Source organism: Arachis ipaensis, chromosome B01, assembly GCF_000816755.2.
Source record: "Arachis ipaensis cultivar K30076 chromosome B01, Araip1.1, whole genome shotgun sequence".
Lineage (NCBI taxonomy): Eukaryota > Viridiplantae > Streptophyta > Magnoliopsida > Fabales > Fabaceae > Arachis > Arachis ipaensis.
The window spans coordinates 60,668,326-60,680,177 of record NC_029785.2 but is presented as its reverse complement, the minus strand read 5'-3'; the positions used below and the strand labels follow the sequence as shown (position 1 = coordinate 60,680,177).

The following is an 11,852-nucleotide window of genomic DNA, read 5'->3' as shown; positions in this document are numbered from 1 at the left end:
TAATAATACACTGCATCTAAGTGATTTTCCTAATTAAGTCTATCCAAGTAATCTAAATTCACTCGCGCAGCTGTTGCTTCTTCTTTCTCTTTCATTATCATCATTTTCAATAATTTTGAATTGAATGGAATAAAATCTAATGCAATTGAATAAAGTGATAATGAATAATTTCATTCTTTTTTGCTAAAATCAGCATTGTTTATGAATTTGAATTTGGATAGAAGACAAAAGTTTCTAAATTTATAGAATGCATGATTTTCGATTCATTTATTATTACACAATGGTGTTGTTATGATAATATTACGGTTCATTTTTTAACAATTTTGAATTCAATGGAATAGAATACAATTGAATAAAGTAATAATAAATAATTTCATCCTTCTTTATTAAAATCAGTATTATTTATAAATTAGAATTTGGATAAAACGAAGGAATTTCTGAGTTTATAGAATGCACAATTTTCAGTTCATTTATTATTATACAATAATATTATTATAATAATATTTTAGTTCATTTGTTATTATGAAATATGTTTGGCTACGATTAACTTAAAGAATGTGCAGTTCTTTTTTGTACTAGAGATTCAAACGGTCTTTTAACTTTCATGATCCTTATCAATTACACATGATATGTCATAAGTCATATGTCAAAGTTGATTGTATTTAATTATAAGATGAATAAATAAACCATATTTTAAGCTGCAATTAAGGAAGATTAGAAGAATCAAAAGTGGAATGATTGGTAGGACGCACTCTAATAAAAATTATTTTTAGCGATAAATTTTTAGCGGCCATAATACAATGGCTACTATTTTTCTTATTTAACATAAGTTTTTGTGACCATTATACATTTGTTATTATTAATATATGTTATAATGTTATTATTATTGCCACTAAATTATTATCTTTTTACTTTTATTTTTAATTTTTTCAAAATTAATAACAACCATTATTATAATTGCCGGTAAAAGGTGTTTCTAAATTAAATTGATTGAAAAAGAGAAAAAAAAAAGCGTTATGTTCATGTTCCTGGGTAAAAAGTTCATGCCCTGGGTAAAGCCACAAAACATACTCTCATTCTCTTCCGTTGAACTCTCTTCCTTCCATCACCGATTACCGCCGCTGATTACTCTTTTCCACACATTCAAACCGCATCTCGATTTCTGTTTTGTCTGTTTTCCACCTTAGATCTGCAACATTGTCTCAGATCCACCATCGCCAACGTCCTCTAGTTCCGGGCCCTCTGTTGCTGCATCATCCTTCTGAGTGTAATTGCTGACAACTTGTAGCTGTGGATTCTGAAAACAACTACACCTTCTCTAACTACTCCGAAAGCGGTGGAGATCATAGCTTCACGTCGCAATTGTTCGTCGTTTTCAGGTTGAAGCTTAGTGAGCAGTCAAATTTGTTAAGAAATTAGGTTATAATAACGTGAATCTTTCTAATTATTTTGATTTTTTATATTTTTATTTGTTCTCTTTTTCTCCAGTGGCAGCTCCTTTTACTACTCCATTCTTGCCGATTTCTTCTTTTTCTTCTAGTTGCTGTTTGAGCTTACCATATCACTGCTGGCACTATTCTCTTTTCTCACACATGTTTATTACTATTGCTCCACCGAATGTTTTTGTTTGTTATATTTTTGAATCTTAGTTTGAGTGGAATGACAACTAAGGAAGATTTTGAGGTGAGGGAGAAATTAAAAATAAAAATGAAAAATAAAGAAAAAAATCAGCTTTTAAAAGAAATAGGTAAACATGTAATTTACATGCATTTTAGCTAGCATAAAATTGTTGGATGAAGAGGAGTACCTTGACTCAGGGGACTTTCCATAATTCTGTTTGACTTTGATCAACAAAGAAAGAAAAAAAGAGAAAGAGAAAAAGGAAGGAATAACATTTTTCTTTTTCTTTTTTTTCCCAGCTCAAGGTGGTTCAACTTAGAAGAAGCTTAAAGATTCAGTAGCTTTTTGAAATAGGATGAAAAATTACTATGTATGTATATATATGTTGAAGACTTTACTCGAGTTGCATTTCTGGAGTTGTTGGGTAACTATCTTGACTCTGAAATCAGATAAGAAAATAGATGCTAAGATAGTAATAGATAGGGTATTATTTTATATGATTATGAAAAAGTGAGGTTTTTAGCATGTGTCATGTGTGTTTGTGTTTTCACTTTTACTTAAACTATGTTTGGATTAATGAAGTTACATATTCATGCGTGATGTTTGTCTCTGATGTTTCATTAGCTTTAAATGCAAAATTTAAGGTTGTTGGTGCCATTAGTTTTGGTTATTAGTATATGAGATCACCTACCAAAAGTTTTTTTGATTTAATGAAATAGTTTTAGATTTGATGAAATTTTATTTGGTTGTTTATTTTTTCTGTGCTTACTTTATCCTGCAAAATGTTCATGAAGTTAGTGCCATCCGAAAATTAAGTACAGAATTGATAGAATATTTTATTGTAATGGCTTGATACAAAATAGAAGATCATATTAGGTCGTAGTTTGTATTGAGATAAACAATTTTGTTGTTTGTTCCGTTTGATTTATAGCAAAATTTTAAGTTTTTAAGTGCATTATTTGTAACCGTGCTTTGGTTAATAATCAATTTATATGATACCCTTTTTTTTCTTTGAAGCCAACAAGAAGACGAACGTTAAATTATCTCTGATGGAGTATCTTCAGTGACAAGTTATTAGTCTCTTTCATTTCACCTTATGCTACTTTTAAAACCCCAATCTCTTCTTTTTTTTTTTTTCCAATTGCATCCTAGTTATATTGTAGGTAATTTGTTTTCTCTGATATTTGTTCTATTTTGGGTTTGAGCAAAGTAACTTGCTTTTTCAGAAGACAAAGTGATTGATGATATGTCTGAACTGGCTCTGTCATTAACCTTGTGACCATTGTTAGCATTGGACTCCTGTTTCTTTAAATTTGATTAATTTATTGATTTGGTGTATTCTTTTAATTCTTTAGGCTATTTGCATCTTAATAGTGAAGATTAACAAGGTAAAAAAATAGAGCTTTAGCCCGAGAAGTGGAACAAATGTTCTATACTATTGTAGTATTGTTGACTCAATATTAGTCATTGCCAGGTGGAATTGTAGTATTGGAAAAGTTTGATGCTCTGCACATCGGTCATCGAGAACTCGCAATTCAAACATCAAGGGCTAGTCCTCCGTTTCTTTTATCATTTGTTGGAATGACTAAAGTACTTGGATGGAATCTAGGTATGGTTTAGTATTTGTTTGTATAGAGCCATCCATGCATTCATAAGATAATCTTACACTTTTGGCTAATTGCTTCAACCGAAAATCGATTTCTTCCAAGATTTTGCTAATAGGTGAACTTTTCATTATAGATTGAAACAAGTCAAGCATGAAATGTGATTTAGCATAGGATCATAGCATAGGTGAACCCTTTTGCGGCTCTCAGCTCTTCCACATATTTCATCTTTAGCTATGGAGCACATGCAAGGTCCACTATTGGAAGACTTTCTAGGACAATCATTGTTTTTTTTATTTTGAAAATGGATCTGGCAAAAATCCTGACATAGAAATTATTAGCAGTCAAGAGGAATTGAAATTCTATTACCAGGTAATAACAAGTGTACTTCTGTGTTCTAGGGACTTAACGGATAAATGCATTGGATGTAATTTATTATAGTAATTTTTATTGCATTGTATATGTTTGTGCAACATTTTGTTAATTGCCGATTGAAAGCCATATAACTGATCAAGAGCTTTTCCGTTGCAGGAAAAATACAGAGGCAAAGCAGTGGAATGGACCTCCGATCAATGTAAAAAGACTTGATTTTTATCTACTGTTGACGAAAAGAAAAATAATTTACTTCCAAAATTAGTTTAATTATATCATTATGACTAAATCTTTCTGCTCTCAGGGGGGCTGAAGGATCATGTAATCCTCCTAAGATTCGTCAAAATGTGTCTGCCTCCGCAAATATTAGTAGCATTGCCTTGCAAAGCAATTCTACAAATTCAGGTTGCCTCAAGAAAACATCTAAAAACATTGATAGTTATTAGTTTATTTGACTTTGACTTACTTGTTGCTAAGTATCTCATTGAGATGTAAAAAACTATTGGTTCTCTTTTATGATTTCTTATATCTTTCAATTTCCTCTTCAGCTCCTCTGAAGCGCACAACCAGCTGGTCTTTTGATGAGAAGCTTCTTATACAGACCCTTTGCAAGGTAATGTTACTTTTGGTTGGATACAATTTTTCAAATTAAACAAAGCTCGACTTCATATCCACCATTTCACTTGCAGGTTTTGCTTTAACAAATTCTAAATTCAGGTTCTTGTAGCTTAATTTGTCACGGCCTTTGCTCAAGGCTTGTGAGGCCTTGGGGTATGCTAAACCAACGCCAATTCAGGTTTACTTTTACCTTGTGTTATTGTTTATCTTTGAATCTTTACATTTTGAATCTTTAATTTATCATAATCATCCTGCTTTTCTATTTTGCAAATCTTACATTAAAAGTTTAATGATAGATGATTAAGAGATTTCTATCCCTTTATTCTTTCTAAATGAGAATATAAAGTCCTTCTTTCATTTTTAGAGAGCTAATTATGACCAATGAAGATGATAGATATAGATAAGTAAGTTATCACACTGGGGCCTGGGAATTTTTTTTTCTCCAATGCAAACTTGTATCAATTGGTTATTTTTGACTTGATATTGATGAGGTTTCAATAGCATCAGGTGAATTTTTGCTAAGATTAAGGTTTTTGTATGACATTCAATGCCTGGTTTTGTTGATCTCATATGTAAATCCTGCATTATTACTACTACTTTCTTTTGATTCTCCAAATAAACTTTATTGGAGAAGAAAATTTTGTAGCATGAGTGCCAAAATCCTAAGTTGAATATTTCAATTGCATCATGTGCTTAATTGAGGCTCAAAATCAGCAAGAATAGGCGAGATAGTCACATATTTAACTTATATTTACTGCACAACTCTTGATGCATTTGTACGGTATTTCACAAATGTTTTTCCTCATGCCTTCTATTTTCTCCACTTAACTTGATGATTTATCAACTGTTCAACAGATATTTTCATCGTGCATCAGGAGAGATGTATGTCATATCACGAGCCTTGGCTAAATTTGTATCAATAAACAGGTTGGTACCAGTTTTAACTGTGAAAATTCTTAGCTACCATCCAACTGTTTACATAACTAAATCTTGTTCCCATTATGACTTGACAGATTTGTTCTCTGAACCCATGCCCAAGATGACGTTAGTGCTGGATCTTGGTTAATTAAAAATTGGGAACTTTGCTTCATTCTCTCTGCTGTATTATTGTATTGCATCTGTGCTAGGCTCTATTTGTTTACTTTTGATCATTAATTATGTGCTAATCATTGATATAACATCGACTTATAGTATTTGTGTTGTTTAAGAGAAAAAAACAAATAGGTCCCTGACCTTTTATCCCGCGGACATTTTCGTCCCTGACCATTGAAAAATACTTTTAAGTCCCTGACGTCCTTAAAAGTTGGACGGATCAGTCCCTCCGTCCAAATGCCTCCGTCAGACTCAACGGAAAAGTCTGACGTGGCTACCGTTCTGCTTACCTGGCATTACGGCTGTCCACGTGGGACGTTAGTCAAATGGAACTTTTGAAAAATAGACAAAGAAGTCCCTGTCTCTCAATGCTCTCAATGCGACGTCGTTACCCCACCACCACCTACCAAAGCCACACTTTCCTCATTCCCTCTCCCAAAAACTCATTACACATCAAGTTCATCATGTTCTTCAACTTCAAGAAGATTCAGAGTCAGGGCCTACAACAACACCAGCAAGTTTAGAAATTTTCTCAACTTGAAGCCTGCCCATCAACCTAAACCCTTGGATTTTGATCTCCCATGGTGCCATCCTTCTGATCAATCTCGTTTTGATGTGATCATCATTGGATCTGGTCCTATAGGCACTCATCTAGCAGATCAAGTTTCGCGCTATGGAATTAAGGTTTGTTGTGTTGATCCTGACCCTCTCTCCATGTGGCCTAACAACTACGGTGTGTGGTGGATGAGTTTGAGAGTATTGATCTTGAGGATTGCTTGGAGGATGTGTCTCCAATGGGGTTAAATTTCACAAGGGAAAGGTATGGGGAATGAGCCTTACTTGAGAGCTAATAATTCCAAGTTTTCTACTTTTTTGTATGCAATGCCTTTCAGTTTCAATATGATATTTCTTGAGGAAACTTCCCTTGTTAGCCGTCCGTTTTTGTCTTACATGGTGGTGAAGAAGAGGATGGTTGCAAGGCTAAGGCACTTGGGAGTCAGAGTGAAAAAGATATTGGAGGATGAGAAACAGACATGCATCCACACACAACTTATGTAAAGAAAGTTTGATTCTTTTGACCGCAAGTGTGCCTTTTTCTAATAGTGATAGTATTCTTTATGCATATGATAGGCTTAATCATGTTTTCTCCTATAACGAAGTTCTAAATAAAAGAAATTTTAGATTAATTACCTTACATTATATAGATGCATCTATAAACAACACGAATAATTTTGAAACTAGTGCATTGCTACAACTAACTACAGCCTGAAGAGAAAAAGAACAAAAGGAAGCACGAAACAAGAAAATGGCACATATACCACAGAAACAGAAAGAAAATGTAGCACAACAAAAAATGGGTGGGCTAGATAATGGAGTGGTTGAAATTTCATAGGCGAGTAGTGAAAACGCTGAGGATGGTCATGCTTTGGTGGTAAGGTATGATTTGGTTTGGTTGGTGAAATCTGAGGTACTGTTGGAGGGGCCTTAAGCACTGGCGAATTCTGCTGAGTGATTCTCTGAGCTGGTGCTGGTGCATGCGCCTCTCTTCAAAGCTTTGTCGTCGGGGAAGGTGTTGAGAGCAAGAGTTGGTGGGGTTGGGAGGGAGGAGGCAGTGGTGGCGGATATACTCTTGGAAGAGACAGGGACTTCTATGTCCATTTTTCAAAAGTTCCATTTGACTGACGTGCCACGTGGGCAGCCGTAATGCCAGTTAAGCTTAACGGTAGCCACGTCAGATTTTTTCGTTGAGTTTGACGGAGGCATTTGGACGGAGGGACTGATCCGTCCAACTTTTAAGGACGTCAGGGACTTAAAAGTATTTTTCAATGGTCAGGGACGAAAATATCCGCGGGATAAAAGGTTAGGGACCTATTTGTCCTTTTCTCAAAATTATAATTATAACTGCACCCACAATTTGAATAGGGTGAGCCTCTTTGAATTTATTTATGAGGTCTATATCGTCAGTCATCTTCCAAACTTTATAAGGAGAAAAATGTTAATTATCATATATTTGGACTTCAACAATAAAAAAGAAGGTCTTGTCAATTAGGTTGAGCAAAAGTATAGGTGTATCCGATAGATTTTCTTTCTACAGGGTATCATTTGACATATTAATAATAAAAAAAGTAAAGTATCGTCTTTGTCCGCAATATTTGGGGTAAGTCATATTTGTGTTTCTAACGTTTAAATCGTTCTATTTGTATCTCTAACATTTGTAAAAGTGATTCAATGTTATCCTACTATCAATTACACATCATGAGCTTTAGTTGGAGTTCTAAAAATCTATTCTTGAAGTTAGAATACAAGTGTCTGGGATAGAACCGATGATCCACTCCAGATAATAGCTCATCAAAAGTTAAAACTAATCCTTGCAATATTTACATAATTCACTTTCTTACATAATTGAATCTGAACACAAATAGTGGATACAATATTGAAATTGAACACATCTAAGTTAGACCTAATTGAGAATGAATATATCCAAGTCAGAATAATTGAAAAATACAATCTGATCTGTTAGTATAATTGACAGCAAGATAACATTGAATCACTTTTATAAACGTTGGGAATACAAATGTGACGATTTAAACGTTAGGAACAAAAATAGGAATTACCCCAAACGTTGGGGATAAAAACGATACTTTACTCTAATAAAAAATATAAAAACTATCATTAAAAATACTTTCACTAATTTTTTTAGAAATAAATATTGGTTGAAACTTACCAATTGGAGTAGATCAAGTATCTCTACACAACTCTTTCTCAAAACTTATTTTACCTCCTTATCAAACTACAAAACATACATTGTTATAGACATCAATGACACCAAACTTAATTCGGTACTTGCTTAATAAAAAAATCATCATAAAAAAAGTTAAATATAGACTTATTCAATATCTATTGCGCTGTGATTAGACTTTAAATTAAAAGATAAATTAAAAAAAATGTTGAAATTAGGGATAAAAGGAGACGACCACAACTTGAACATTTGAAAATTTTTGTAATAGCCTAGGTAAATCTATTGCATTCACATTGGTCATACCACCAGTCTGGAATATCCATAATATGATTTATGGTAGCCAAGACAACAGAAACAATATTCTAAAAAAATTTACTGATTTGAATCCCCTATATGTGGTGAGTTTTTAAATATAAAAGATGCAACTAAATAAATAAGATGAATAAATAAATATAATTTATGTGCAACGTATTGAAATTACTTTTTTTTAATAAAATTACCATATCTAATTCTTTTAACTGTTTAACAGTTTTGTCTTGATAAATTTTTAAGAATACCTCATTTAAAATTTTACTGATATTACTCCTAGGTCTTTTAGATCTTACAAAATTAAATAAATAAAACGAAAAATTATGTTAGATAACACACATAGTCTTAAACTCAAGAATTAAAAGAAAAAACATCCATACCTATTTTTAAATTGGACCACATTTCCATATTTAATATTGAAGAACATCTTTGTGCCATACATAGAATTTTATAAAACAATCTTCCTTAAAAAATTTAATTTAATATGAAATGAGTAAAAACTCATAAAAAATTCAAATTGTGGACCTCATTTAATTAATATGTATAGTTGTCAAAAAATATACACTCTATTATATTTTATATCAAATAGAATATTTAATTACATATTTTATATTTTTAAATTTAAAAATTAATAATAAGTTAAAATTTTAAACATAATTTAAAAAATTAATAATTAATTATTTCATAAAAATTGAACGACGACGTAAAGAATTTTTTTTGTAAACTATATTCAATTAGTGTTTGTTAGAAAAAACATTTTAATTTTTTTTAAAATACTAAATTAGTCCAATTTTGTCAGAATAACATTAGAAACAGAATTAAGTATAAAAGAATGTTAAATTAATTTTTTTTAAATAACATAAATAACCTCACATTTTAATAAAATTAGTAATTCTATTTAATTTAATATAATCTTTTGTAGTTAGCATATTTGCTTATAAATTATATAAATTTTTAAAAAATATTCTTAAAATTAGAATTAGAATTTTTTTAAATAAGTACACGTTAAAAATTAATAACTAATTTAGTTGTATCAACAATAATTCATGTGAGAAATTTATAATTTTATGACATTAAATATTAAATTAGAAATTAACAAAATATCAACGGTGTAAATCGAAATGGAAAATAAAACTACAAGTAATAATCAAATAACTTTAACTTATATTAAAAAAAATTCTAAATCCGAAACATAATAAAAAAGAACCAAAATAAAAATAACAACTCAAGAAAAAATAATGTTTCCACTAAAACAAACATATGTTTTCCATTATTTTATTAGATAGACTCTAGGGATGTTCATGGCTCGGCCCGACCCGAAGATCCAGTCCGGTTTCGAACTTTTTAGTGGCTAATTTGGTGTGATTTCACCGGGTCTAGGGTCGGGTAAGGGTCTCAAAAATAGACCCGGTAATTATTTCGGGTCCGGACCATAGCTCGGGTCATCCGAAGTCGGTCCGGTGGCCCGTTCATCAAAGACAATTAATATTTTGTGTTATTAGTGATGGATGATGGCTATTCTTATGTGGAATTTAAGTATTGTAAACCTTAATATTTTGTGTTATTAGTCATTATAAGACTATAAGTTAATATTTTATTTAAAATGTATAAGACTTTAGACTAATAGATAATATTGTGTTATTTGTATTGATTTAAATATTTGGTGTATGTTATTAGACAATATTAGTATTGATTGTAGTTATGCTTTAATTTTATGGAAGGGTTGGTTCTTGTTATATTTTTCTAAGTGAATTTTATTATGTCAAATAATGGTTGGGGTTTTAGAAATTTGGATATTTTTACATGTCAGCTTATAAGAAAGTAATGTTAACGGTCTGGTTTTTACCCGATTTTTACCCGGTATAATCGTGGCCCGAAAGTGTGTAAGTTTCATCGGGTTTAGGGCCGGGTTTGGGTCTAACAAATAGACCCGGTATATATTTCGGGACGGATCTCTGGGTCACATCAAACCTGGTTTCACCCGACTCATGAACACCCCTAGACTCTAAAAAGGGATTCCAAAATATGTGCATCCAAATTCTCAATTTTCATTCTCAATCTTGATCTTCTTGCAAGTTGAGATATCTTCTTCTACCCCCGAATAATCTTCCGACTCCGAAAATAGTCGCTTGGTTAGTGTAATAGTATTTTTCAACAGTTCAGATTCACCATTATCTGCAATTTCATTGGAGAATTCAAGCAATAAATTCTGTACAAAATACTACGTTAAATTAAAGGCATCCTTCTTTTGATATTAACTCAATAATATTTTTTGAATAAAATTAGGCTCTAACTTTAAGAAAACAAACAAATAAAAAATTTATTTTTTGAATAAATACCTTGACACATTCTACTTCTTCTCTTTCAATGACTGAAAATGTCTTTGAGATTGGAAGCAAACCACCGGTGTAGTCAATATTTTGAGATTACAATTAGCTATTAATTATTATTTATAAATTAGATACTATTAATGACCAAGAAAGCAAAAAGTGAATTAAATTTTAATAGAAAGTACACTTATAACTGTACCCATAATTTGAATAGGGTGAGCCTCTTTAAATTTATTTATGAGGTCCACATTATTAGTCATCTTCCTAACTTTATAAAAATGTAAAAAATGTTGATTATCAGATATTTGGACTTTAACGATGAAGAACAAGGTCTTATCCATTAGGTTGAGAAAAAGTGTAGGTATATCCGATAAATTTTATTTTGCAGGATATCATCTAACATATTAGTAATAAAAAAATATAAAAATTATCATTAAAAATAGCTCCACTAATTTTTTTTAGAAATAAATATTGGTTGAAATTTATCAATAGGAGTGGATCAGGTATTTCTACACAGCTCTTTTCCAAAATTTATTTTGCCTCTTACTAAAATCTACAAAATATGCACAGTCAGAATCACCAATGACACCAAACTTGATTCGGTACCAAAATTAACAATTAAGTTAAAATTTCAAATACAATTTAAAAAAATTAATAATTAATTAATTACTCATTTTAAATTCATAAAAATCAAACGATGTAAAGAATGCTTTTATTTTTGTAAATTATGTTTATTATTTATATTTTTAATATTAACAAGATTATAACTTAAAAACTAACCACCAATAAAATAGTATCAAATTATATACATATTTTATATTTTTAAAATTTAAAAATTAGTAATTAAGTTAAAATTTCAAACATAATTTAAAAAATTAATAATTAATTAATTAATTATTTTAAATTCATAAAAATTGAATGACGTAAAGAACGCTTTTTGTTGTGAATTATACTTATTATTTTAATATTAACATGCCGATAATAACATTTTACATAAAAATATTTAGAAAATATCTCTTCACCGATAACAAAGTTTTTTCAATAAATTAAAATCCTTAAGCGAAAAAAAAAAAGTTTAATATATTACAAAAATATTCATAATAAAATAAGTTGAAATAACAATTTAAAAAGATGAAAATAAACTTTTAGATTTTGTTTTATTCATAT

General features: G+C 30.6%; 1 protein-coding gene across 15 annotated transcripts; it reads left to right on the top strand.

The window, feature by feature from the left end:
- On the top strand, positions 960-5,415 carry LOC107630900. 15 transcript variants are annotated; one of them, XR_002361943.1, is made up of 11 exons: positions 960-1,379; positions 2,638-2,690; positions 2,976-3,008; positions 3,095-3,229; positions 3,361-3,596; positions 3,756-3,798; positions 3,901-4,001; positions 4,145-4,209; positions 4,286-4,392; positions 5,070-5,141; positions 5,228-5,415. XR_002361943.1 is itself a non-coding variant. In XM_021121949.1 (9 exons), the coding sequence occupies exons 2-7, from the start codon at positions 1,993-1,995 to the stop codon at positions 4,326-4,328; spliced, it is 411 nt and encodes a 136-aa protein (XP_020977608.1). In that variant the 5' UTR covers positions 960-1,379; positions 1,920-1,992; the 3' UTR covers positions 4,329-4,392; positions 5,070-5,141; positions 5,228-5,415. The 15 variants fall into 15 exon arrangements, 2 of the variants coding, with proteins under 2 accessions (XP_020977608.1, XP_020977611.1); XR_002361932.1 differs by lacking the exon at positions 2,638-2,690; XR_002361945.1 differs by lacking the exon at positions 2,976-3,008.